This window comes from Tympanuchus pallidicinctus, unplaced genomic scaffold, assembly GCF_026119805.1.
Source record: "Tympanuchus pallidicinctus isolate F22 unplaced genomic scaffold, pur_lepc_1.0 scaffold22, whole genome shotgun sequence".
Classification (NCBI taxonomy): domain Eukaryota; kingdom Metazoa; phylum Chordata; class Aves; order Galliformes; family Phasianidae; genus Tympanuchus; species Tympanuchus pallidicinctus.
Window position 1 is genome coordinate 2,720,526 of NW_026294739.1, and position 26,210 is coordinate 2,746,735.

The window sequence follows — 26,210 nt, forward strand, 5'->3', positions numbered from 1 at the left end:
CACACACAGGACAAGCTGAACATATGAGGTGCATCTGACAACTGCCAGTCTTAGATTAGCATTACTAAAAACCACGATGGAAGAAGAGGAAAATAGAACAGCCCATCTGCATCGTGCTCCCACACAAGTGCTGTGTTTTGTTCTCTGAAGCCAAGAAATCACTAACAGACTGTAGCAACTCCAAGTCTGCTGACATTGTGGACATTAAACATATGCATCTCAGAGGCGTAGGGCTGACTAAGCATTTCCCTCTTCTGCTATGCCCAAGGTGGCATAGGTTGGAAATTCTTTCCCAAGCAATGCTGTTGCAGTGTACAAAGATCATGTCTAGATCAGTAGGACTGTTAGCCACAGAGAAGGTAACCAGCACTATCTGAAGCCACGGAGGCACTTTACATTTCTGCTATCTTCTATAACTATGGAGAAACAGAAAAACAAACGCGCTTTTTATTTGCCAAAAAGTCTGGAAGAATGATTTTGTAAATCTGAGTAAGATGGAGCACACGCATCAGTCATGGCAAACAGCAATCTTTTCCCACGGACAATTTCACTGAACTACTTTTTCTTAATTATTTTCCTAATCTAAAAGGAAGAAAAAAAACTCAGAGCAGAAGAATTTTGGTTTGTTTTTCACTGAAAAAAAAAATATATGGAAAGGAAAAGGTACTTTATTAGCTTTAGTTTCAGCCTTTCTCCCTTTCCAAGAAGTAAAGAAATCTGGAGAGGTTACCTTTGCAATTTTTCCCATTTCACAGATGTTGGCTTTCTCATCTTCAAACTCTGTGAAGGCTTCTTCAATCCTGGCAATGATCTCTTCATGATTAGTGCAGACATTGGGAAGTCCTTTAGGGAAGTAGAAACGTGGAATGTTTACGGACAAAGGGGTACTGCTGGTGGCTTTACTCACAGGCAGAGCACAAGGGCTAACCACTGAGTTCAAAGGGACTGGGGATGACGTTCCAGGTTTCTTCTCTTGCTTGCTTTGAACCTGAAAATACAATGAATAAATGTTTTGTTGGTTTTTTTTTTAACAGCGCGAAAAAGAAAAAATTTAAACCATCAGCTGAAGGGATAAAAATGTTTGTCTTAAACTACAAGTCTAAGAATCCTCACAATATCAAACACTGGTCAAACACACGTCACATCTAAGGCAGCTTCCACATAGTTTTCTGTGCATTCTGTTTGTAGCTGTGGGTTATAACACACTGTTTAATCACAGCAGAATATACTCTGCAATTCAGCAGTACTGTAGAACAAGGGCAGTGCTTGCTGTTTCTTCTTATGCTGCTCACTGTGTTGCCATTCTGCCCCACAAACAGACATTTCAGTATAAGCAGCAGAACTCAGACTCCAGGGATTAAAAGAACCATTCCTTGCCCCCCAATGAACACATGCTCTCTTGAGAAAAGCCAACAGAACTGCCTATTGCACAATGGTTCAAATGTAAGAGCTATTATTAATGTAACAACATATGTGATAAGAGGCTAATAAGGAAATAGTCAAGTAAATACAGCTGCAACTTTCAGTTTATTTACTCTAAACAGTTTAAAACAAAATTGTTTTAGGATATAGTATCCAAGACTGAGTTTATTAAATACCAAAGAATGCCTATGATGACCTGACTAAATTCCTTGCCTTAGTATTTTCCAGAAACTTGGAGCTTTCTCTTAACTCACACTGAAGAATCCATCTTGCCATGAGTTTGCTTCCAGGGAGATGAAGAAGTAAGAATTGTAAAAGCTTCCTTGAGCCACTTTCTCTGTAGTTTTTAAAACACTTTGTAATCTGTTCCCCGATGATCTGGAAAATCAGAGCTGGAAAGACTTTCTTCCTCTTCACTTCTCTGCTTCCTTTTAAAAAGGAAGGAGCTCTTCCTTCTTCCGAACATCCCATTTCAGGAACAGTACTACACATGAACACGTGCTGATACACACACGCCAGCCCAAGCACACTTCTGTTCTGCAACTGCTCTGTAGTTCTACATCCCTGCACTAACCTGGACTTTGGGGTTCCCGAAGTCCTCCTCCCCTCCCTTTACAAGAAGTCTCCAATCTCCAACTACTTGGGAAGTTGTTTTCTAAAGCAAGCCAGTGATTTGGGCAGCAGAAAGGCACAGCACTGTTAGTTTGTGCAGCCTGTCACACCCTGCCTGCACTGAGCAGATACAGGAGGCTCCCAGCCACGACCCAACTCTCAGTTGTTTCACCGTCCAGCTTCCAGCAGAGGGAAAAGCCATGCTGCTCTCTAACAATGCTGTATTCATACACAGCAGAGCTGGAACAGACATCAGGGTGCCATCTCCAGCCACTCAACTCCTACAATAGGACATAACAGGGTTTGTCTTGAAGACCCACTTCTCAGAAACAGGTTGATTGCTCATTAATCTCTCTGATGCAGACACGCACTCCTAGTTGCCAGGACTTCCACGAAATAAAAGGAACCACTCAAATTTACAAAAACGTCCACATAACACAAACAAAGAAACAGTGTTCTTTCAAAAGAGTCTTCACTTTAACAGTACGTCCTCATTCTCTTACAGTACAAGTGAATGATAAAATACTATTTTCTTCTTCGTAGGCAGATCCCCAGAGCATGCTGCCATAACAGCACTGTGTCATTTTCTTCCTCTTGTGTAGTGCACGTCCCACAGCACGCAGTGCGGGACTCCAGCTGAACATCCCATAACAGCGCATTTGCTCTGACAGCAAGCTTTGGCACCAATTCATGTTAGACGGGAGCCAGGCCCCCAGGATCTATGTGAATTTTCTGATGCACAACCACACAGCAATGCAAGAGGTTCTAGATAGGTCCATAGATCTATAGGACACATCGAGGGAATGCTCCTAAGCCTCAAAGTAGGAAACCTGTACAGACACAGGCTTGCAGCTGATCTTCCCAGAAAGGCTCATCAATAATCCGGCCCAGTCCATGGCACATGAGGTGGACACTGAGCTCACTAATTGCTTCCTTCTGGAAGGTTCTACAGCAGGAATAGAAAGAACGTTTTTGAACTTTGTCGCCTTCTTCTCATATAAGGAATGAGCTGTCTGCAACAAGGACAACAGGCACTAATTAGCTCTCAAGGATACTTCTGAGAATAATCTTGGGTTTTGGATTTTTTGTTCCTGCTAAAAAAACCAAGACTGTGTGAAAAAGCTTCTGGGATGGGTATATCCAGATGTCAACTGCTATGGACACAGCAGGGAGTCAGTGACAAATGTCTGTGAACAGCTCATGGAAAAAATAAAGGAAGCGATACGAGGGAGCTCTGTGGCACGTCCTTGGTAGGAAACAGTTCCTTATAGCACACAGTTCACCCAAAATGCTGTGTGATTAGTGCAGCATTTCTCCAGAAGAGAGGAGCGTTCTCATGAATGACTGCTAAGGAAGTAAACTGCGAACACTGCATAAATCTTTGCTACCAAGAGCTGATTGCCTATTTTTTTTTTTTTTAAATAAAGGAAAGCAACATCAAAAAAATGTTTTTAGTCCTGTTTTGTAGGGTGGTTTATGTTACCTGTAAGTAAAATCTGTCTATCCACTGTATCATCTCTTGCCAATCATACAATTTATTTATGGACAGGCTAAAACAGTGACATCTGCACTATAAATAAAGCAGACAGAAAAGCAGCCACACCGTAGCTACACAAACAAAGCAGAAAAGCTCTCCCATCGCAGTCTGTCTCTCAGGCAGCAGACAACTCCAGAGAGAAAGCAGTATCTCATTAAGTGCTGTAATATTTTCTGTTCTTTTCTCCTGGCCTTTAATCCCCACCAGGGTCTTTGAATTTACCAGTTATGTGTTTTCTTCCAAATATGATTCTCTGATCCTTTTTCTAGGGTACAGTGACTCAGCCTGGTTACTTGCAGTCCACAATGCTGACTTAATGTCTCCTTTCCTTTTTACTGTTCCTGTCTTGCTGAAGCCTGATGATAACTGGACACCGGCCATCCTCAGACATAATCAGTTCTCCAGAGCCGATTTGTATCAACAGCCCAAGACTTTCCCTTCTTTTCCTGAACTCCTTTCCCATAATTATATCCTTCTGCTGCCTCTTTCCCATCTCAAAGGCGATGAGAAAAAAACAAAGATTCTTATGCATATGACTGCCAGCATGATGTAGAAGCTATGATAAAGTGCATTTCTGGACAGATTTTTTTTTTCTACTACAAACTGTAAACTCACCAGCAGAAGCAGAGTCCCACTGCAGCAAAACAAACTCTGTGTAACACAGAACCATAAAGAACGTAGGTGGGAAGGGACACACGGCCAGCTCTAAGCCCAGATCAAGTTCCTGATGGCCTTATCCAGCTGAGTTCTGAAAATACAGATCTCACGCCTCCGCTGCTAATGTGCCTACAGATATTGCACTGCTCCTCCTGTGGCTGATACACTTCAGCTCAGAGCCCAAGTGCCTACTGAAATGGAAGATACAAAGCCACCAGAGAACATCTGCACTCAAAGGGACAACAGGGATGTAACCCCCTCTGCAGCTCTCCTCTGTCTCAATCTGCAGATGACACTTACCTAGAGGGAAGGTCAGCACGGAAAAAGGCAGAACCTCCGGCACAGGAGACCTCAGCAAACCTCCAGCTGCTTCCAGAAGTGCCAAGCCCTGCAGCTGGACACTGTAACCCCCAGCCCCAGCCGGGAATCCCCTGGCTGCACAACAGCCCTGCTGAGAAGGACATGGGGTGCACCAGGCTGAACAGGAGCCTGCAGCATGGCCTGACTGCAGATAAAAGCAAATGATGCACCAGGCTGTGATAGGAGCGATACATGGTGCAAAAAGTAACAGCCTTAAGTTGCAGATTGGGAGCGGTGGACAGTAGGAACCAAAGGTTAAGTGAGAGTAAAACAGCCAAGAAAGGGTCACTGAAAGGGTGGGGGGAATCCCCATGCCTGAGGAGCTTCCAAGACTCATCAAAAGCCAGTGCTGATGTGATCTAGCGTCAGTGATAGTCCTTCTATCCTCCTACATGCAAGATGCTGGATTAGAGGCCTCCAGAGGTCTCTTCCTACCATCATTGCTATGGAAAGCTCTCTGATCATAAAAATAAAAAATGCATTTCGCTCCTCAGCCTCTCTTGCTAACATCTACACGTGGCCATCTGTCACTCATCTCCACTCCCTACTGCTGCCTTTTCACCTTTCTTCCTGCAAGCACTTTTTCCTGTGCTTAGCAAATCCAATTACCCTTACTCTCAGGTCACCTCATGCACCCAGGTATAGCTCTGCAAGGCACAAAGATTAACATCTCCTTGCTGCCAAGAAGGAGAATTCCCATCTCTGTCCTCCACTCCTGAACAGATGTTGTTGCTGCTTAGCAAGCTTGCCAGACCCCTCTACAAACTGATTTAACTTGGAAAGGCAGAAAACAGACTTAGTGAGACTGGTGACACAATGAGAAGGATGCAGAAGGGAGCAAACGCTTGAGAGAGGAGGAAGCCTCCTCCCAGCTGCAGCTGCCCACTGCATCAGCATCTGCCCTGCATCCTCAGTTAGCCTCACTGCGCTCAGCCCAGACAGGACTCACCTACCAAAGGCTCACCACAACTTTTCCAGTTGGTCTACTAGGAGATCTGATCTCTCCCTGAAAACCACACCCTAATCACATCCTTAGGTGGTCAGACAAACACAACTAAGCCAATACTGGAGAGTGGAACATTCTTAGCTGCACTGCATGGTTCTCATTAGTCTTCTAAATTGCTCACGGTCCCCGCCCAAACCATTACTACACATCATTACTTCATACAATTCTCCCCTAGGGAGCAAAAAAACATGTTCCAGAGATTAACCTTATACACGCGCTTTAACCTGTCACCAGAACTCATGAAAAAACGAGCCTCATGCTACAGTAGACTGTGGAACTATTTTAATAGCTGTTTATTAGGAAACAGCTGCACCACTGATAATTTCCACTTTCTAACATTGTTACTGGGTCACCGTTCTGATGGAGATGAAGCCCTCGATGGGCAGATTCCAGCATCCCTCACTGTGAACATGGAGTGGCCACACGCCGACCTGGTGGCACAGCACAAATCGCTCCCATCTTTTCTGGCTGTCCCACAACGTGAGTATAGACGATGGGGTTTACCAAGCAACATATCTTCAGTGCAATTTTCATTTCTGTGGCTATATTGCCTTCAGCCACAGCCCACAGAGACTAGGAAAGAGCCCAATTAAGCACTCTGGGATGATAAATTCTTCACCAAAATCAAGCAGGCAGGTCTGCACACAAACCTGAGTAGCAGGGAGTGCAGCCCTCCCAGTGCAGCAGAAAGCTGTGGCCATTCCACATGCAACAAGACCTTCAGAGCAATCACACAAATAGGGTTTTTCTTAATTAATAAAAAGGCAGAAAAGATTTAATAGACTTCCACTATTCCTCCCTATTAAACCACTGCCCTTCCTGTTAATTTTTTCTCCTTGTTTACAAAGACTTTTTAACTCCACGCTGTAAGCCTGGAAGGTTTATTTTTAAACCTGCTGGTATCTGGCTGCAAATACCTTTCTGCAAATAGACACGCCTAGAGGGGACACAGTTTGATTCTCTAATCCGATTAACAGAAAATACAAAGCGACAGAAAAAGTGAAAGAAACTCCAAGCGGTCAAACCTGGGCCTGCTGGAATGACTTCAGCCTCTTCTTGAACCGAGATGGGAGAACAAAGTCACAGCCCTTGGCAAGGAAGGCCAGCTCCCCTCCCAGGTCTGGGTCCCTCCGCAGAGAACTCTCCTTGATCATCATCCTGGTCAGCTCTAAGCAGATGTTGCACTCTCCAGAAGAGGCACAAGGACTCGGTAGGAGACCACACCAACCACGTCAAAACCAGTAGGTTGTTTTCTTGGCTTTGATTTTTACTGGCAAAAAATGGCAAATGGCTTCGTGTAGAAGCATACCAAGTCTTCTCTCTCTTCACAAGGAGGGCATCTAAAGATTGGGTCTCATTCTTGAAGCCAGGCCTTCCTTTTTTAACTGATATACAAAGTATCTTTCAGTACCACCAGGATCTTCTGCCTTGTAATACTTTAATTGAGAAACATGATCTAAAACAGAATCTATTTCCCTGCTGGCTACATGACAGACAATCTGTCCTTGGCTTGTAATAGGCCAGGGGCAATATGGGAAAGGAAGCACCCACCACCACTACCAGAGTGCTAAAATTAGACCAGCTGCAGAAGTGGCTAAATATACCATCTTCCCCAATAGTTTTCACTTGATGTGCCCCTGTGCTGAAACCCGAGGTGCAAACTGCCATCAGTCAGACCCAGCTAGAGTTGAACCACACGCTCTCAGCCAAAACCCACACACACAGCATCAGTGGTTTGAGGTGATGAGGCAGGACACCAGTGTCAGTTCTACACTAAATCAAAGGCTGTAATTTTCAGGAAACATCAATTTTTCCTTCTTGCTTGGAAAAAGCGAATCATCTGCTTTCTTGAACGCCAAACAGGCACACAGGGATGATCCTGGATAATGAGCTCAGACATTTGAATACAATTGCAGAGTCAGGAGTTGGACTCTATGACCCTTGTAGCTCCCTTCCAACTCGAGATACTCTACAATTCTATGAAAATCGTTCTATAGAGACACCAAAACGTGCCATGCTTTTCATTCACTTTTCCACAGCTCTCACAAGGCAGAGGCTGCTCCCCGAGCCAGATGCAAAGCAATTCTCAGTAGATGGTCTGCTCTTTTTCTATCGAACTCTAAGCAAGCTCATTCAAAGTGTGTTCTCCTCTCCTACTGCAACAGTGCTGAGCAAAGGCTGTACAAATGTTCCTCCTGCACACGATGGACAAACACGCAGCCATAACCTGCTCCTCACCTTTGACTTGAAAAGTTCTAGCTACTTGCCAGTTTGCTTTCTGGGCAAAATAATGGAGATCATCATCTAATTTCTACCCAACCAGGCTGCTTTTAATAAAACATTATCTCTGACACAGAAAGGTGTCCCTGATCCTCATTAACAGAAAGCCTTTAATGGACCATGCGTGGCTCTGATGCTCTGCACCTTCTGCACAAGGCCCAAGGTTAATTCATAAACAGCATCACCTAAAAGGCTGTGGCTGGTCGACAGACAGACACAGAAGCAACCTGTCCAAAAGGAAGCTCTCATTATCCTAGCTGTATAAGAACAAACCTGTGATATTTAATGAAGACCCTTTTTTTTTCCCTCTCTGAAATACCCTCAGCAAGCACACAAATAAGGCATTTTTTTAATGTTTTCATAACTGCGTAGCAAAAATCCCAAGATGTTTTTTTCTCCTCTTGTTCCTCATTCAACAGAACAAGGTAAAAGTCTAGGCTGTGGAATTCAGCTCTTTATGAAAGAATACTTGAACAAGAACGGATCACACGGAGCATCATGTAGGTCCCGTTAGGTCACTGAAGCTGTATCTGAGTTGTGCAACCTGGGAGCGCTCTGCAGCTCCGAAGTGCAGGTGTGTGTTCACAGACACAGCTCCAGACCATCACAAGGTTACCACAGCGCCATCAGCTGAGTTTGCCACGTGCCTCGCCAATGAAAGTGCGGCCTAACAGAGGGGCAGGACAAGGAAAGGAATGAGAAGAGTCCTAACAAAAGAAAACGGAAGGCAGGAAAGTTTTAAATGGGATTGCAGTTAAGCAAAAAGCACATGCATCTGTATGCAGAAGTATGGGAACAAATATTTTCTCGCTCTAACAATTTTTTCTAAACATTAAAGCAATGCCCAAAGAGCACAAGAAGCTTCGCTGTACGTGGAGCTCTGCACATCTCACATAGCAGCATGTCACAAGATTTATGCCCAGCCATCTGTGGCAAGTGCACTTGCTTCACCTTCCACTGACCTCTCACCCTGCTTACACATCGCAGAGGAAATGTAGCCCCAAGGAACCTCTTATCTCTACGGCTGCATCCAGACCAGCTACACTGTGCTTTAAAAGACAAATGAATGGAAGAGACACACTAACCCAGCAACCACTCGCTATTTCTTGAAATAAAGATTTCCCATTCACATATCAACCACTTCAAGATTCCAAACAGTTACACCACCACCCTGACAGCACGGAAAAAGAAAAGCAAACTGGAGCTGAAGCTTGAAAAATCTGAATTCCAGATTTTTGCAAAATAGCAGGTTCCTATTATGGTATCTCTTATCCTCAAAGCACAAAAGGAGGGTATGAATAAAGACAGAAATACACAGCACTCTGAGAGACTGGAAGCAAAAGGATGGATTCACAGTCTGCAGTAGGAAAGAATATCAACAGGGTACCTATCAACTGAACAAAATGCAGGCAAATTTGGAAAGTCCTCTGCTTTGAGTGACCCGATGTAAAGCACAAAGGTGAAAGATGTTGTATCTAAAGAAATACATACTGCCTTCATCAGCCATCAGAACACGGACAGAATCCCACCTGTGCCTAAAGCTAGAGGCTTGGTTCTAAAACATTCAGACAATTCAATCACCACAGGATTTAGCTGTAGCACAAGTCTGGCTGCAAAAACCCAGTGCATTCTATATGGCTGAAAAGGGCACCAGCTCCAAATGCCTTCAGAACAGATCAAGCCTCTCCAGCAATAGCATCACTTCTTATTGGTTTTAGAGTCAACGAGGCTGAAAAATTCAATGCATACCAGTTTTGCACCAATACCTTCAGATGTCTGTTTTAAGACAAACCAAGCTAATGCAAGAAGAATCTGTATCTGCTGTGAGTACAAAATTAGCCCACCTGCCAGGCACGTCTCCTTAAGTGGTTAATATTGGCTCTTTAAATTCCTTAGTTTCACCTAATTTTCTTGTCATTTCTGATTCCAAGATACTTTAAGATTCATTTATTATTTTCCTTTATTTCAATTACTATTATCAAACAATCAAAATCTCCTTTCTTACCATTTGGGATTAGAAACCATGAATAATTGATGTTTGAAAAGAGTGCAGATAACTTAATTGAGTGATGTCACAACATCTGATCCAAACAATTCGTAACATATGTAGAGGAAATCTGATTCCAGGAAATTTTCCATTATATTACAAATGCATTTTGAGACAATGTGATTATTTAATGTAAAAGCCCTGCAAGCTCTGAGCTTTCTGCTTCAAGGTCCATCTCTCCTTGACCAAAGGCAGCTGTACCACCCACTGCACTTCAACATAGCTAATTTCTAATTACTCATTTAGCAGAAAACAAGCTTAAAAATATTAAGTTTGTACATAAGCATCGGGGTAAGTAAAAAGAAAGTTCAAAGCCATGCAGTAGGGAAGTGGAGAAATGAGGAAGAGAAACAGGAGGCAGGACCACACTTTCTAGCTCACTGCACCACAAGTAGGCTTTCGATACGAGGTGCTCGGTGGAGGCAGGATGTGAAGAGGCAGCCTCTGCTGGCATCAAACTCCTGTCCTGGTTTCTGCTCTCAAGACTATTCACAAACTTCACCCAGCAGCTCTTAAAACAGAATGCATAAGCAGGGCTTGGAGCAGAGCCCTGCACTTTCAAACTTGATCCTGAAGGCAGAATGAGCACGTAAGGTTCTTAAAGGCTTTATTGCATACTTACACTCCAGCACTATGCACTTTGCAAGCATTCATTAACCAAATTTAAATGCTTCATAGAATCATCCATCCTGCACAGGTTGCAGGGCAAGGGCACAGAGAAGCTAAGGTCAAAAACACCCACCCCTGACTTTTCCAAGAACTCTGCAGGAGACATTTCAAACAAAAGGCAGAACCCTTTACTTTACCCTCCCTTCCCTCAAAAAAAATATCTATCAGTCATCACATCTGTAGATCAGATAATTTCTACAGCCCACTTTCTACTTCTCCCTTACTCCCTGTTTCTAGTTTTACCTCACAACTGTCAGTCCAACCAAGCTGTGCTCCTTACTGCCCTCCTGCCTACAAAGAATACAGCTATTTGGTTTGCTGCTGGTCCTTCTCGGACTAGCAAACATTTGGGGTTTTTTGCTAGCTCCTAGCTAGTCAGCTGAATTATTTTCACTGAACCATGTATTTCAAAAAACATTTTATAAGAAAGATCAGCTTACAGCAGACACACAGAACAGGAAATTTTAAACTAAATACTTAGTCCAGAGATAAGCAGCGGAAAACTGGATCTCAGATTGGGAAATGTCAAACAGCCTGGAAGCATGCGAAGCTTCCTGGACTGCCTATAAGAAGCATGATTTGCTCATTACGTGCTCTGAAAAATTGATGGACTTCTTGAGTATTCATTTCCTAATTTATAAATATTTTGGTTTTGAAATTGAGGAGGCAAGTAATTCTATTGTTCTGCATGGATGATCATAACCGGCTCTTACGACAAAGGGAAAAATCTGTTGCTGATGCAAGTTAGCCCAGATTTCAATGCAGATAGGCCACTCTGAGCCAGCAGGCGGCCTGGCCTGAAGGGGCTTCACCTTTCCTTCCACATTGCTCAAGGGACTGGAACTGCCACAAGCATCAGAAATGAAAATCGCACTGCATTTTCACCAATGTTAGATCTGGTAGGTTTTTGTTCTTCGCTTTTGCATGTGTGCTGTACAATTACTTGATAATCATTTACGAGCCCTAAGAAAATACAACAAACACTTCAGAAATTCACGGAAATTCTCCAGCCAGACTCAGAATTAACCAACATGTTATACCCTACATGCTACGCCTACAGGTGAGGTGATGAGCACAAAACATTCTCTATAAACCCCACCAAACCTCAGAGAAAGCCATAGCTGGTTTAACCAGCAGTTCAGGTGACTTCTGTCCACTCAGCTAAGGGCTAGCTCACTCTGAAGGGCACCAGCTGCACTGTGCAGCACAGGCCCCCCCAGGTCTCCTCTGCTTTCCCAAGACATTTCTTTTCTTCTGTGAGTTTTGGTGCTAGCCACGTGCACAAAGCTGAGCTGTAGTAAGCGAGAGGAGCTCCGGTAATACTGGTACACACTGTATGTCTGTGAAGGCAGGCTAAGAGCAAACTAACACACACACCACAGGGATAACGAGGGAAACAAACCAGTAGGGAACCAATTGAAAAAAGCTGTTTGACAGTCTAAGAGTATCCAAGTTCTCAGTACTGTACAAAAGCAGCCACAAAATGCAGATGTCACATGATAATTTTTGTTTCAAGTTCACAAGTTTAAAAAAAAAAATCTTGTAAATACATAAGGCAAGAATAATTATTAAAAGATTGCTTCAGAACCTTTAAAGCTGCTTAGTTCAACACTTTGAGGAAGAAGCTCTTTTGGCTTGCTGGAGATATCCAACAAGGTCATATTTGCCATTTTCCATAAGCAAAGATGCACGGAGAAAAATTAGAAATGCTTGGAGAGCATCTAGTCTTAAAACTAAGAAAAAAAATCATGTCATGTAGGGAGATAAAATACTTCTCTCCATCCGAGCCCTTTCAGAACTGCACCAAATACCTGTGTTTTCAGGAAATCAAACACCCTGAAGACACGCAAACCACGCTCCTGCTGGAAAGAGCTCTGAGAGTTCACTGATAACCTGGACGCCTTCTCAAGTACATAAATGGAAAATGGATTTTGGGAAGTGAAGCCCTTCTGTGCACCTTGTGGGACCTTGTTACTGCATTGTTATGGAAGTGTGGCACTCGTTTTCAAATGGAAAGTATTAGGAACTGGACAGAGAGCTTCAGCTTCCCTCTAAAGCAGGCTTCCAACAGACCCTGCTCAAAAAATCCTGCTTCTTGTTTGAGAAATGCGCAGTGTGGATACCGTAACCACTCTGTGCACTGAGGACACAGGAAGGGAAATAAATAAATAAATCTTCTTAGGTTTCATTGTTGCACCACAGAGGATCTTTCTTCAGGATCCACCGATAAGCAGTACAAAGGAAGCTGTTACTCTGAGAAGGGAAAGGGCAAGGTGGAGCCTCCAGTTCTCACTGAACTGGTGAGAGCCAATCCAGTGCCTGCTCCCAGGAATAAAGCAATAAGCTGAAACACTGCCTCAGCCCTTCTGTTATGTAGGACCCACTTAAGTACAAGCAAACAGGAGGCTACAGGAGTACCATCAGGAAAACGACAAGGTGAAAGGTGAAACTGCACGTCAGAGCCCATTTTGTTTGCTCAGTTTTTTTGTTTCCTTTTTCGTTTCTGCATCAATACTACTGCCAGGTTGAGCACATTATTCCACACTGCAGCATCGAAAGAACTGCTTACCACTCGTAACATTTTTTCCACATTTTTTTCCACATTTATTTTATTATCCACTCAAAGGCTTCATCCTCTTACCTTAATTACTTCTGGTGCCTGCTGAATCAAAGCTGGAACAGAGTCTCTGGAGGCAGCCCCAGCATGGCTTTTTTGCCCTGCAAGGAGGGACTGTGAAGGAGTTGATAAAGTTTCCTGAAGAATTTGCATCACTTCCTTCTCCTTGGACAAGCTTCCTTTGCCTGTCTGGAATTCCACTAGTTCCTGGGCAAAGTCCTCGATGCTTTCTAAGATACGCATTAAAAGGGCTCTGTCATCTTCTTCCATTTTATGACCATTGGTTTCCATGATTTTTGACAAAGGGGAAGTGGGGTCACTGGGTTTACTTTTGGGTTCAAGAGCCGCAGGTAGTACCGGCCTACCCTGCCAGCCAAACACCTGCAGACAGGCAGGTTCGCTCTCCTTTGGAGGGGGCTCCCTAAAAGTACTCTCCATTTTCTGTGAGAAGTGCTCCAAGTCCAGCAGCAGTTTATCTATTTCATCCTTGTCTATCTTGCACGTCTGTTCTCCTTTGGAGATGCCAGCTTGAGAACCACGCAGTACAGAATCTGAAACTGGTTTTAAAAGATTACTTTTCTCAGAAGCGTGAGAAAGTTCACCTCCTACCCTGGTAGGTTCTGCTTTACCATCAGCAATCGCATCTGAAGAACCAGATAGCTGGTAGCTATGCTTTAAACTCTCCCAGTCCTCCTTCTCCTTTGCCCTCGTTGTTTTCTCCAACACTCTTTCCCCATCTGACTCTTCCTCGATGTACAAAACCTCAGTGGAAGGTGTGCAGTCAGAAGGGCTTGTGGCTGATAACTGAGGTAGAACACAAGCATCTTTCACAGCTCTCACAGTGTTCTCCTGTGAGGTGCTGCAAAGGGAGTTTGAGGTAAAGCTCACAGTGCTTGTTTGGATGGACTGAGAGGCACTTGTCACCTCACACTGGTCGCCTGGTGGTCTGACAGGAACTGCATTTGAGGATGGAAGCTGAATAATATCTTCATACCTAGGTGGCTGCTCATCTCCAAATATTGGCGAAAAGGGAGTTTGCTGCAAGCCATGAAAACAGTTCACTAATTCTCCAAGATCACCTGCCTCCTTGTGCCCAGGTGGCTTGAACTCAAAGGGTAACTTTTTCAGGTATGAAGAAAATCTTCTCATCAGATTCACGTATATCATTTCTGAACTAGCCAGAGGATCGCTGCTATTCCCTCCACTAACACTGTCTGCTGATTTCTTTTTGATGCAGTGCTTTATTATGTCAGTGCACTTCTTCAGATCCTCTGAGCACTTGAGCAAGATGTCTAAGCACACTTTAATATCTCCACTAGAAGAACCATCCAGCTTGTGCTTCTCCAAAATCTGGGTAATGAAGTTTTCGTCAGAGAAGGAATGAGGTGAGAAGGGAACCATGGGATTCATACCGACTTCTGGAGCATCATTGCTCTCCTGCCATTTCTCCACAGGCGAGGGACTCTGCAAAAAGCCACACGGAGGAGAGTTCTCATCGTTGCTGAAGTGCCCATAAATCATGTCAAAATCAAATGATCGTCTGCTGAATGATTCTGAACGAACTTTCCTCCCCTTTCTGTAGGCCACATGATTGGAAGAGTTTTTGAGCTTCTCAAACGAGAATTCCTTTATTTTACCACTGGCGAGATTTATTGCCTCACCAGTAATGTCTTTTAAACTGCCAGAAGCTTGCACCGAAGAGCCCTTTTTGATTCTGGGATTATTCAGGAGTATTTGCTGATAGTCCTCATTCCCAGGTAAGGCAAGGCCGTTTTCAGAAACTGGAATTTTGTGGTCTAGGTTGGCATCTTGGACACCGAGTTCTGCACACACACTGTGGTGGGCAACTATACATGCAACTCCTTGCTTAAACACCTGGCAGGTCCCCGTGCAGTAATGCACTGTGTGCTGAAAGTGCTGTTCTATCACCACGCTGCTGTAGCAGTTCACAGTTGTGACCATAAGCCTGTAGGTTGCTGCCATAGCACAGATCCCGCTTGGAAGTGAGGCTTCAAAATTCACCATTAATTTAGCAGGCAAAAATAAACTCCTTTGACTTTGCACAGTCACACCAGATTGAATAGAAATATTCAAACATCAGTTGAAAACATTCAAGCCACGTGAGAAACAACTGTCTTGGAAAGTCCTAGTGAAGTCTGGAGTGGTATCAGCAGTAGTTACAACAATTAGTGCAACCTGCATATGGTTTGATTTAAGGCAACTTGATTTCTGTACTCCACGCAGAGAGCTCTGCTGATCAGAGACACAGCCTGAGCTGCTCCATTTCTAACAGTCCAGGTAGTTTCTCCAAAAGGAGTCATAAATTTCAGGCAGCTTTAGGGCAAAGCTGACAACAATTTTTGTTTGATCTTTCTTTTCAGGTTGACCAGTAGAACACAGACAATAATCAAGTGGTATGTACAGATAAAAAATCCACAGTATGCTTGTGTGAGTCCCTTCTCACATTGTTAAGGAAGGTCCCTGCAAGAGAAAGAGAAACAAGAGTCATTACAACTGACATGTAAGATACAGCCTTTTCTGACACCAAACAAATGGCATCAGACCTTACCAACCAGCATTCAGGCTTGTATGGAGTGAGAACAGGCTGATATTTTTCCTTCACTCAGATCTACCATATAAGAACACTGCTAAGGAGCTAGCCTATATTTATACACGGGCTGTGTTGCTGTGTTGCCATTTTAACAGCTCTATTTTAACCACTCATTGATTTCTTTTTTCCAGACTTGCTTATTTCCCCCCTCTTTCCTATTCTGTGCAAAACATTACCTTTAATTCTAACGGTACACAACACTGTGATCACGTTGCAAATTTCTGGCTTTCATTTCCCAAGACCCTCTAACACAAGGAAAACAGCGGTTGAGAAAAGCACTTTCAGGATTTCCAAATTCTCTGGATTATAAAGCACTGCAAACAGCCTGAAGCAAAGCAGATGAATGCCTCTAAAAATGTTTGGCCTTTCATAAAGGCTACTTCCATTAGCCTTTCACCAAGGTCTCTGGGACTATGGCAAACATTTTAAGGCAGAACTGCTTTTTTTATTCTCCTGTAACCCATAAATAGCATAACAGACTTCTTAAATAAGTCTGCTGGTGTAGACACCAAGAGCAGAAAATAGCATTTGTGTAGAGGTTCTGTCTGTGAAAATCAGAATTGAGAATTTTACACTCAGAGTAAGCATTTATGGTTGCATTTCCTATCATAATGGTTAAATTGTACAAAAAACAAACCCATCCTGCTGAACGTTGACATTTTATGTATTATAAATCCTTCATTTGAAGTTGAAAAGAACTGATTTTAAGATTATTTGCTGGGATTCATAAACACATCAAATCCGCTCATTACCATTAAGTAGAATTGCACGCAGAAGCCTTTCTGATTTGTTCCGTGGATTACATAAAACATTGCAATGATTGCATGCAAGATGAAGTAGCAACTGCTCCAACTACCAGGTTGGTGTCTGTAACAGGCTGCCACCTGCCTATCAAGCACCACAGGCCAATCTGTCTGTTGTGCCAGGGCCAGCTTCACAGCACGCTTCTGTGCCTGCCCCATACTGCTCCTCCCTGCACCCACTGGCATTGCCCCAAAGCCCCACAGGCACAGGAGAGCCTTCCAAAGGGATGATCAGAGGTATGGGGTGTGCCCAGCCACAGCACTGAGTCAGAGGATAAAGGGCGTAAACAGAACCATTTTTAAACCCTGGGGTCCTTATACGTGGAGCAGAAGCCTAGGTAATAAGACTCCACACCCTCCAGTCACTGACTCTCAGGCTCCACAATCAGGTGCGTTTAATGCTTCGCTGAATCAGAGCCACAGTTTAAAAAATGGCTCACCAACGTGCTCATCTTATAAGACTTAGCAGGCTTTGTTCAGGCAGGAAAACCCATGCTTCCATGACTCCAAGAAGTCTAATGATCTCTGCACTCCAAGAGCCTTCTAACACTTTCAGAGGTAAAAGCCTATTTGCTGCTTGCTCTTTTTTGACTCTCTATCAACAAACTTCCCAGCATCTCCCGAAAGAAAAGTTCCATGATGCTTAGAGAAAACAGAGGCCAGCAAAAGAGGAGATTAGAAAAGTCAATATTGTTTCCAAAAAAGCATGAGACTTGTTCAGAGCTCCTTCCTCCCTCCTCCATGAGTCACAGCAGAAGACTGCTCTTCACAATTGCTCCAGTCCTCTCTTCCCTACTTTTCTAATGAACAAGTTTTACCACCAAGGAAGACTGTCTGAGATGTACATAATTTGGGAAACAATTGCATCTTGACAAAGCTATTCCCTAATCATAGAAATAAGACGTTAAATCTCTCTGACTCCTCTATCACTCCAAGGGGTTGCTTCCCCCTTTTATATGTACTCCTTCCATTGGGATTAAGTTTCTCCCACCCGTTAAGCTATCTTCAAACACTGAAGCTTTTCATGTCATTAAGATTACTCCACAAGGATTTGTCAAAATGAAGTCTCAGATTCTCAGCCTAAACTACTGCTTCTTCAGTTCAGTTTTGCTTTTCCAGATATGCTCAACAACACATGAAGCAGCTCCTCCTATCATCTCCACTTTCCAAACAATTCTACGTGCTTAAGCCCTAAGCCACTGCTCAGCCATGCTCAAGCAGTCAGCCCCTTAGAAGAAGGATGCTGACCAGCCACGCTTGCTGCATTCTCTAACCTCTTCCCAACCAGGCTGTGTTTCTCTGGTACCACCACATCCAGGAGCCAACACAATCAAGACACAGACATGTCACGGCTGTCACAACACGACCTCCTCCTCCGTGCTCAGATGTCTTCAGCCCTTTTACTGTTGCGGCAGGGAAAGAAGTAAACAGAGAATGAATATTAAAAATCTAACAGCCTCTTTTTAATGTCCTTAGTGTAATGTCTTCTCAGTGAATATCACTTGCCTTATTTTCACTGTCTGCAGAAACGTGCTAAGGTATCTCAAGGCACTGAAGCACTTGTCTCCAGCTACACACAGCCAAGACCAGTAACTTCCCAGGCGGCACAAACGCACACACACACAGAATACAAACTGCATTTCTCACTCCTCCACTGGCTTTACTTGACCAGGATTAGCAGCACTCAGCTCACAGCTTTATTTGACACTGAACCACCAAACATGATCCAGCATATAAACCCAGTTAAGACAAAATCTTCCTGTTACCAGATCTGGGAATCTGGTCTCAAACTGAGCTTGAATGGGCTTTTGTTGAGACTTTGGGCTGGTGACTCAAATCTACTATTTATGAACAGCAACAATGGAAAGACTGAGTGCATTAAGAAACATCCATATTTCCATCTTTTCGACCTCCCATTTCATTCCAGTTGTGCTTCTAAACAGCCCCCAGTTCAGATATGCTGGAGATAGATTCAGTAATTAGGACTGCTGCCACGAAACCAACTCCAACCCTAAGGATACAGGGTTGGTTTCACAATATAAACTGTGAATGAATAGGGCTTCTTGTGTGACTGCAGAATAATGCTTCATGTCTTCCCTATCTGCAAGAAGAAATGAATCACTTTCCAAGGGAAAAAATTATTGCAGATACTAATAATATAAAAGGTTACTCTACAGCACACAAGAAATTCTATTCATGTAAAGATTATGCTCAAGTAAAGTAACCGAACAACGACAATCTGTAAGCTAGGGATCCACCAGCCAGCAGCTTGGCTTATGTGCAGATGGAGCCTAGCAAGCCAGGAACAGGCCTCTGCTGCCTCTGAAAGCTTCATGGTAAGCACAGCTTTTCCTTCATTCCAAGACTAGCAACAACATTAGCAGTAACCCTAAGAGCAAACCAGCCCTTTCTGCGTCCGTACACAGCAAAGGTGTCACTCACTATGTAAGCATGCTTGCTTCAAGCAGAAGAGGTGGTAGGGTAAGTTCTCCAGCTTGGATACTTCTATAAAAATAACAGAGGGGAAAAAAAATAAAAAGAAAAATCAATAGCTCTGCCTTTTGACAAGTCATCAAGGTGGTTTCAGAAGCACCACCCCAGCTATGTGATCAGGTGCCACATCCTAGCTCTTACAGGAGCTGGTTGTGCCAAAAAGCAGCTTAACTGGATCTTCTCATTCAGAAATGCATGGATTTTGTTCACGTTCTATTGAACAGCAAATTACATTGATTATAGAAAACAAAAGCTGGCACATAAAGTGATGTTTTCTTGCAAAGCACAAACGTCAGGCAGCCTTTGGTACTTCAGTAAATAACAGGAAAAAGTATTCACTTACTCCTGTAAGTTCTACAATTCCACAAGCCATTGCAGAGTGGTACTGGACCTTGGGATTTATCATTATGCTTCTTCCTATGTGGCCCAAGTCGTAATATTGTCAACCGAGATTACAAAGCACACGTGCAAATGCAGACTCAGAGGATGGAGATGAGAATAGAAGAGGTGACTCAGTTGTTGAAGAGTTGCTGTGCAGCATCAGAAGGAGCTGACACAGAGCCACAGTCCACAAAAGCCGAAGAAGCTCAGATCACACAGCAGCCACAGCTCCAATGGCCCCATCCCAGTCAGCACAGCGACTGGTGATTTTATAAAGCATTCTACAGATGCTGGAAAAGTCTCAGGAAATCTGGTATTAAAACCATTGGATGTTCCACCTTTGCTGGAACTGCTCATCTGCTGAACTGAGCAGAAATGCTGCAATGAACCATTTGCGCGTTATTTTGACCCGCACCACAAAGGACCCAATTTACAAATGGCCACCACAAGTTACCTTCCAAAGCAGGCTGGACACAAAACTAAGAAAATTTACCTTTTCTTCCCATATTGACACATGTGCAAACATTTCAATTCCAGCACAAAATTTACCTGTGAAATTATAGGATCAGAAGTGCACACACCACTTAAACCAGCAAGGTTTGAGAAACTGCAACGTCTCCAAGACCAACGTCTCCAAGAGCTGCCTTTACCCCTGCCAGGGGATCTGCTGCAGCCAAACGAACCTCTTTGAACCACAGCATATTCCTTATTACGCTCATTCTGAGTTCTTCAATACTTAATTACATTCACTGTAGAGAAGAAGTCATTATTTCTGATTTGAGCATGTTTAACACCAAGTTCCAGCAAACAGGCATCAGGTTTTCTTAAGATAATCTAGAAAAATCTTTCAGGGAGTGAGGTTTCCTCACCTGCAAATACAGGCATGTTATGATCAAACCACCTCCTAGCTTTCTCCACGATTTACAGACGTTTTGCAATACAGATGTCTTCCAAGTCAATGCTGCAGCCCTTTCCTGAACTTTGTCAGCATTCTTGCAAAGAAAATGAAGCAGACGTGGGATTCATCTCATTCAAGTCATCGACCTCAAAGCAAAGTGTATTTCCTTCCAAGACTCACAGAGAATTCTTCAGCCCAGACATTCTCAAATGTCAGTTCTCCCAAGCACCTGAGTAAATTCATATCTTCTCTCTTCCTTCCTCTTTCAAAAGGAAAGGACACTACTGTCCCTTGTCAGGACCTATCATGGAAAGGTCTAAACAAGAATGGAGATACTGGCACAGCCTCAAGGGAAGGAGCAGCAGATGGGCAACAAGAGTAACCCAAAGGGTTGGTAAAGCTTTTAAGTGATGAGCAAGCAGGCATGATAAAGCACTTCAGACTGAAAGAGAAGACTTGGGAAGAATAGGATAGCCTAGAAAATCATGAATGGCACAGAAAAGACGAATAAGGTCTGACTGCTCACCTCTTCCAGTATAGAACTAGATGCGACTGAGCGGTGCTCCAGGAACCACGCTAAAAACAGGCACACGCGCACTGCAAACCTGCAAAGCTCCCATCAAAGCAGATCACAGACACAGAAAGGTTCTGGGCAATCCAGGGGTTCTGTTTTAATATTTCCTTTAATACCACCAACTAGCACAAGAACCTTCTGCAACTCAATCACCTTTTGTTTCTACTACTCTCATTTTGCAATTCTTAGCATATAGCACCACTTCATTATTCAGCCTCTGTTCCAGATCATTTGCAACTGTTGAGCAACACAAGCCTGAGAACGGATCTCAATGGGGTTGTGCCTGTGATTACTCTTCACTAGAAAATCTGACATTTCTTCCTACACTTTAACCGGGTATTGGTTAATGGAAAACTTACCCTCCCTGCATGGCAGCATATTTCCTTTAAGAAGAGTTAATAAAAGCTTTGTGAGACTCTCCAAAAACCCAGAAACAGCAGAATACTTGCTTCTCTGTCTTTCATGCTTTTTTGCTGAATAGCTTCCAAGCCCTAATTTCTCCAGCTGAAGTGAGACTTCTGCATTCTTGCCGTGAACCACAAAGGTCACAGCAATGGAAGGACTAATGGAGGCACACCTCCAAGCAGACGTGACCTTGGGAATCACCATCTGTGACAGGATGATAAACACTGCTTTACAGTCAATAGAATTTGGAGAAGTCAATTTTTACACCTGGAAATCTATTTCAGTAGCTTTATGCTTAAAAAAAAAAAAAAAAAACACAAAAAAACAACACCAAACGCCTCCTGAAATACAACGTGCCCCTGTTTACAGCAGCATAAAACAAACCCGACACTCAGAAAGATTAGGGCTGGTATCAGTAACAACAGCCTACACTGCTCTTTTAAAACAAGCTTGGCACTGGTGCTCACACTATTGTTCTGACATACTGATTTGCAGTTAGTGAGCGCAGCGTCACTCAGTGCGATCCCTCAGGTTAAGTCGCAGTGTTATCTAACGCTCGGGAGCTGCTGCACTCCTCACAAACATCAGCACGCAGGGTCCCAGAACACAGCTACACCAAAATGATTGCTGAGAACCAACGCAGGGGCCCCGAGGAGCTTTCTGCTGCTGGAAGAGCAGGACGGCTACAATTATCAAGGAAAGTTTCACCCTTCTCAAGTTTTTCAGAAATATCTTTCTACACCTTTCCTTCTGCAGAGATCTGGAACCAAAACTGACCAGACAGGAATGTGTCCCACAGGATTGGCTTCCAGTTAGACAGATGAGGCAGCAGGAGGCTGAAAGCTCACGCAATTTTTTTTTTTGCCTAACAACCCAATAAGTTTAAATAATTTGCCAACTAATTGTTGTTCCTCTGTCTGTTTAGAGCTATTAGTTAATCTTAGGTTATTTAGCATGCCCCGATATATTAACAGACATGCCAGAACTTAGCAAGCCACAGGTAAAAAAAACCAACACCTGTAGGAAGAATGAGCCCCACTTAAATTTGTTATGCTGACAGAAAATAAGGTGACCAACCAGAAGACACTGGAAGTGGAGAAGATTCAAAAGCACATAATTAGCAAGGCTCGGGGCAGAGGTCAGAAAGCCAGCTTGATTAAGTAATGTCTCTGTTGGCTGTTCATATCCTTACAAGGAAAAAATAACTTCATATTAGCAGGATGTATTTCTTTTCCCTGGAAACAGTTAATTTAGCACCAACAATATCCGATGAATTTTCACAAATTAAAGTGATTTTATTGAAGCATTAAGAAAACAAAGTTTTCCTTTACAAAGGAGTAGTGTTCAAGATGGCATTCCCTCAGTCCCTGCTAATGAGGTCAGCATTTACAGGTTTCACAAAACCATCTTGGAAACTGCAAGTTTCTCCCATAGCAGGCAAGCCATCTGCCAATTATTACCTGCCAGCTAATATAGATTTTTAATTCTATAAATTAACAATATTTTCCTTCATTACTCATCTATTTGGGGCTTATTTACTTTTCACTGCTGCCTTCCCTGACTTCACGTCTCATCTGCACCATACCACACTACTCACTTATTTCCTCAGGTATTCAAGAGTTTTGGTAAAAGTTCTTCTCCTGTGATGAGAATCCATTTCTCCAGGGTAACCCCAGCCCGGTGCCAACTGCAGCACTGCACGCCTTCAACGGGTCAGCAGTGAGAAGAGAGAAAACACCAAGCTGGGAGAAACACTCCTGTTCTGTGCCATGTGCCCATCCTCTCCTCTGAGGCATAATCACAGGAGCAAAGAGTAAGCAGCCATTTCCACCAGTCATACCTTCCACAAGCCCATTCCTGCCAGCCTCCACTCATGCTCCCAAGACAGCAGCTGTTGAAATGTAACAAATTAGGCCAAAAGGTACAGCATGTCCCAGCATTCAAGAAGTCTGGCACTGCTACAGCTTTTACTGCTTATGACTCGGATAAGCCACACCAGAGGCACAGATCAGCATGATCAAAGCAAGAAGAAAATGAAGGAAGCTTAACTTTTCTATCCCCTTCCCTCCACGAAGGAAAACAAGGAGTGTTGTAGCCTGACATCTCTGCAGGACAGAGGCAGTCATTTCCCTTGTATCTTCATTAACCCAGGACTCTTTCCAGAAGAATCAAGTTCTACCCATTTATCTCTGTGTATTCAAAAAGAAGCAGATTAAAATGACACAAAGAAAGATAAGCACTAAGAAGCATAAAGATCCTCATTCTAATTTCAGTGAATAGCAATCAGTGCTCACATTCATGAATATGAATATCTATTAAAACAAACAATCATTTTTAATCAGCTTTCTTACGTCTGTGACCTCATATATTGGTTAGTATCTCCTACTCATACAGCGTTCTACAAGCAGGATGATTAATTTCTCTATCAGTATAGTATTTATAGGCTTCTTAAACATTAACTTATTTCCCCTACTTCTCATGAATTCATGACTATTACCTTCCTTTTACCTGGCAAGAATCATGGCAAAGGAAAGAGTGCACCAGTTTGTAGTGCCCAGCTAGAGGCACTGATTTTTCAAGGCACGGGATGCCACAGAACATTTCATCCTCCAAAACACAACAAACTGCTCCACTGCACCTGCCCACATCAGTGTATCCACAAATCACATCCAGAGACCTAAGCATGAGGAAGAATACAATAGTGTACTTGGTAGAGGAAGCTTGTCCTGTAAAACATATTAATCCAGTTCTGCGAGACAGCACTTCAGTGCCTTACTTATGAATAAGAAAGTCTCCTTCATACCATAGTTTTATTTCACTGTCCAGTTTCTGCCAGAATTGGAAAGCAATTTCCAACCCCTAATTTAGTCTTCAAAAAGGTGCAGTTCTGTGTAACAGCTGAAAACCTAGTTATACAGGGAAAAAATAGCATGCAGTCATTTAGGATGGTACTGGAAAGCACTTATACAAGGGCAATGAATTACAGCTGTAGGGAATCTCTCTATCTTTACCAAGATATTCCAAGTTCAGAGTGACTGAAGTCACGTCCACGTAATTCTAGGGAGCGGGTGAGGAGGTTTGCAGGAAGGACAGAAAAAGGTCCTGAGAGGAAAAACACGGAAAAAAATAACCTGCACTGTGCAGCATCATATCTACTCTCCGTGGCTACCGATAGCGAACATTAAGACCACAGGACCCCGTTGCAGCAATCTGAATCACCCACATCACCATGCTCACCAGCTGCACTGCAGGCTGCAGGCGAAGAGGATGGAACATGCATTGCCAGGGCAGCTCTCAGTACTCACACATGCCTGTTGACTTTAACTTGAGGCACTATGACCACAGCTACCTTTAACGCTGCACCTCTGTGCAAAGTATGAGAGCAAGATAACACATGACAGTAGTTGCAGAGGTCTAGGTAATGGAAACTGGCCACGTGCCACTGGTAAACTTCAACTCTTCTCTGTTGCTTTGTATGCAGTCAATTGTTGCTTCAACTTCTCAGAATCCGACAGGCATTAAATAAATAATTTTACAAAATCAAGAATAGCCTAACAGCACTGTCAATCTCCTCCCAGTTTTCACGAGAATAACCTCCCTCTACCATAACTGGTGAGGGCAGACCTACCACACTCAAAAGATTCACAAAAATTAATCACGAGGAGAGGGCTATTTTAAGTAGATGCCTGTAAAGTTTATTTCTTGAAGCGGACATCAGTTTGCTTATACACGGCAATGCCACGAGCACATCACCAATAAAACCCCCGCACTCAAAGGCAGCACTGCACAGCAAAGAGTGGGGGGACCCCCGGCTGCTCTGCCACCACCTCCCCTCGGCACCGGCTGCCTTTCCAGGGAGAACAGGCGCAGACAGCACATCTCCCCGTGCTTCCTTCTTTAGTGTGAAGAACAGAGGTAATAAAATCAGCCCAGAACTTCACAATATTTACATAACGTGGGACCAGCACAGTGTGTGATGACCTTCAGAGACTTGCTCCAGTAAGAACACGTCCTTCAGTAAATTATTCCATTATTCAATCACAACTTTACAAGTTTATGCCCAGCTTAATCTCGGGTTTGTCTGCCAGGGAACCAGCGAGTCTCGCAGCCAAAGCCGCTCCCTTTCTTGCTCAGAAATGACTTTCTCTGCTTCATAGAAAACACTCAAGAAAAAAAAAAAATAATAGAAAAAGCCCTTTTTTCACAACCACCGAGTGCGGGGCTCAGCGGGGTTCTGCCTCGCTCAGCTCCCCCCAGGCGTCGCGCACTGGCTTTCCGCGCTCACACGAGGTGAGAAGCGTTTCCTCCCCGCCCCGCTCAGGACGCGCTACCTGCGCACTCCGCCGAGCCCCGCTCCTCCCGGCCCGGCCCGTCAGCTCCGGGACATCCCGCCCGGCGCCGGATCGCTTCTCCGCAGACATCGCGCCCCGCGGCCCGCCCGGCACCTGCCCCCGCTGCCGGGCCCCGAGGGGAGCGACGGCCACCCCCGCTGAGGGCGGCAGGCCCGGCCCGGCCCTGCCCCGCTCCGCTCTCCCCGCACCTACCCGCCGGGGCGGCGCCCCGTCCCATGCCGGCACCGCCGCTCCCGCCGCCGGGCGCGCACTGCTGCCCGGCCCGGCCGGCCCCTTCCGCGCGGCGGGGGGCCCCGCCCCGGAGGCGCGGCGGCGGGCGGGCGGCCCCGCAGGTCGAGGCCGGGCGGTGAGGAGCCGGAGGCGGCGGCGGAATGGCGCTGCCCGCGCTGAGGGGAGAGGAGAACGGCCCCCCACCCCCACTACACACACACCCACCCCGCGCGTGCACGCGCCGCCCCCTCGCTTCCCGCCCTCCGCCCCTCCTCA

At 44.3% G+C, this 26,210-nt stretch overlaps 1 protein-coding gene across 9 annotated transcripts in view; it reads right to left on the bottom strand.

Moving 5' to 3' along the window:
- PPP2R3A (protein phosphatase 2 regulatory subunit B''alpha) overlaps positions 1–26,008 on the bottom strand; it is a 52,272-nt gene extending 26,264 nt beyond the window's left edge. For 3 of the 9 annotated variants that reach the window (XR_008207835.1, XM_052687281.1, XM_052687279.1), the window contains exons 1-3: positions 25,704–25,815; positions 13,232–15,688; positions 731–988 (exon numbers count right to left, since the gene is read on the bottom strand). Coding sequence is in view for 6 of the 9 variants with exons in the window: in XM_052687281.1 (XP_052543241.1) it covers positions 731–988; positions 13,232–15,232 (2,259 nt within the window). In the remaining 3 variants the exon portion in view is untranslated. Of the gene's footprint in view, positions 1–730; positions 989–6,619; positions 7,056–13,231; positions 15,689–25,703; positions 25,822–25,916 lie in introns of those variants that run through there. The other 6 variants (XR_008207834.1, XM_052687277.1, XR_008207836.1 and 3 more) reach the window with 5 other exon arrangements.
- Between the last annotated feature and the right edge of the window lie 202 nt (positions 26,009–26,210).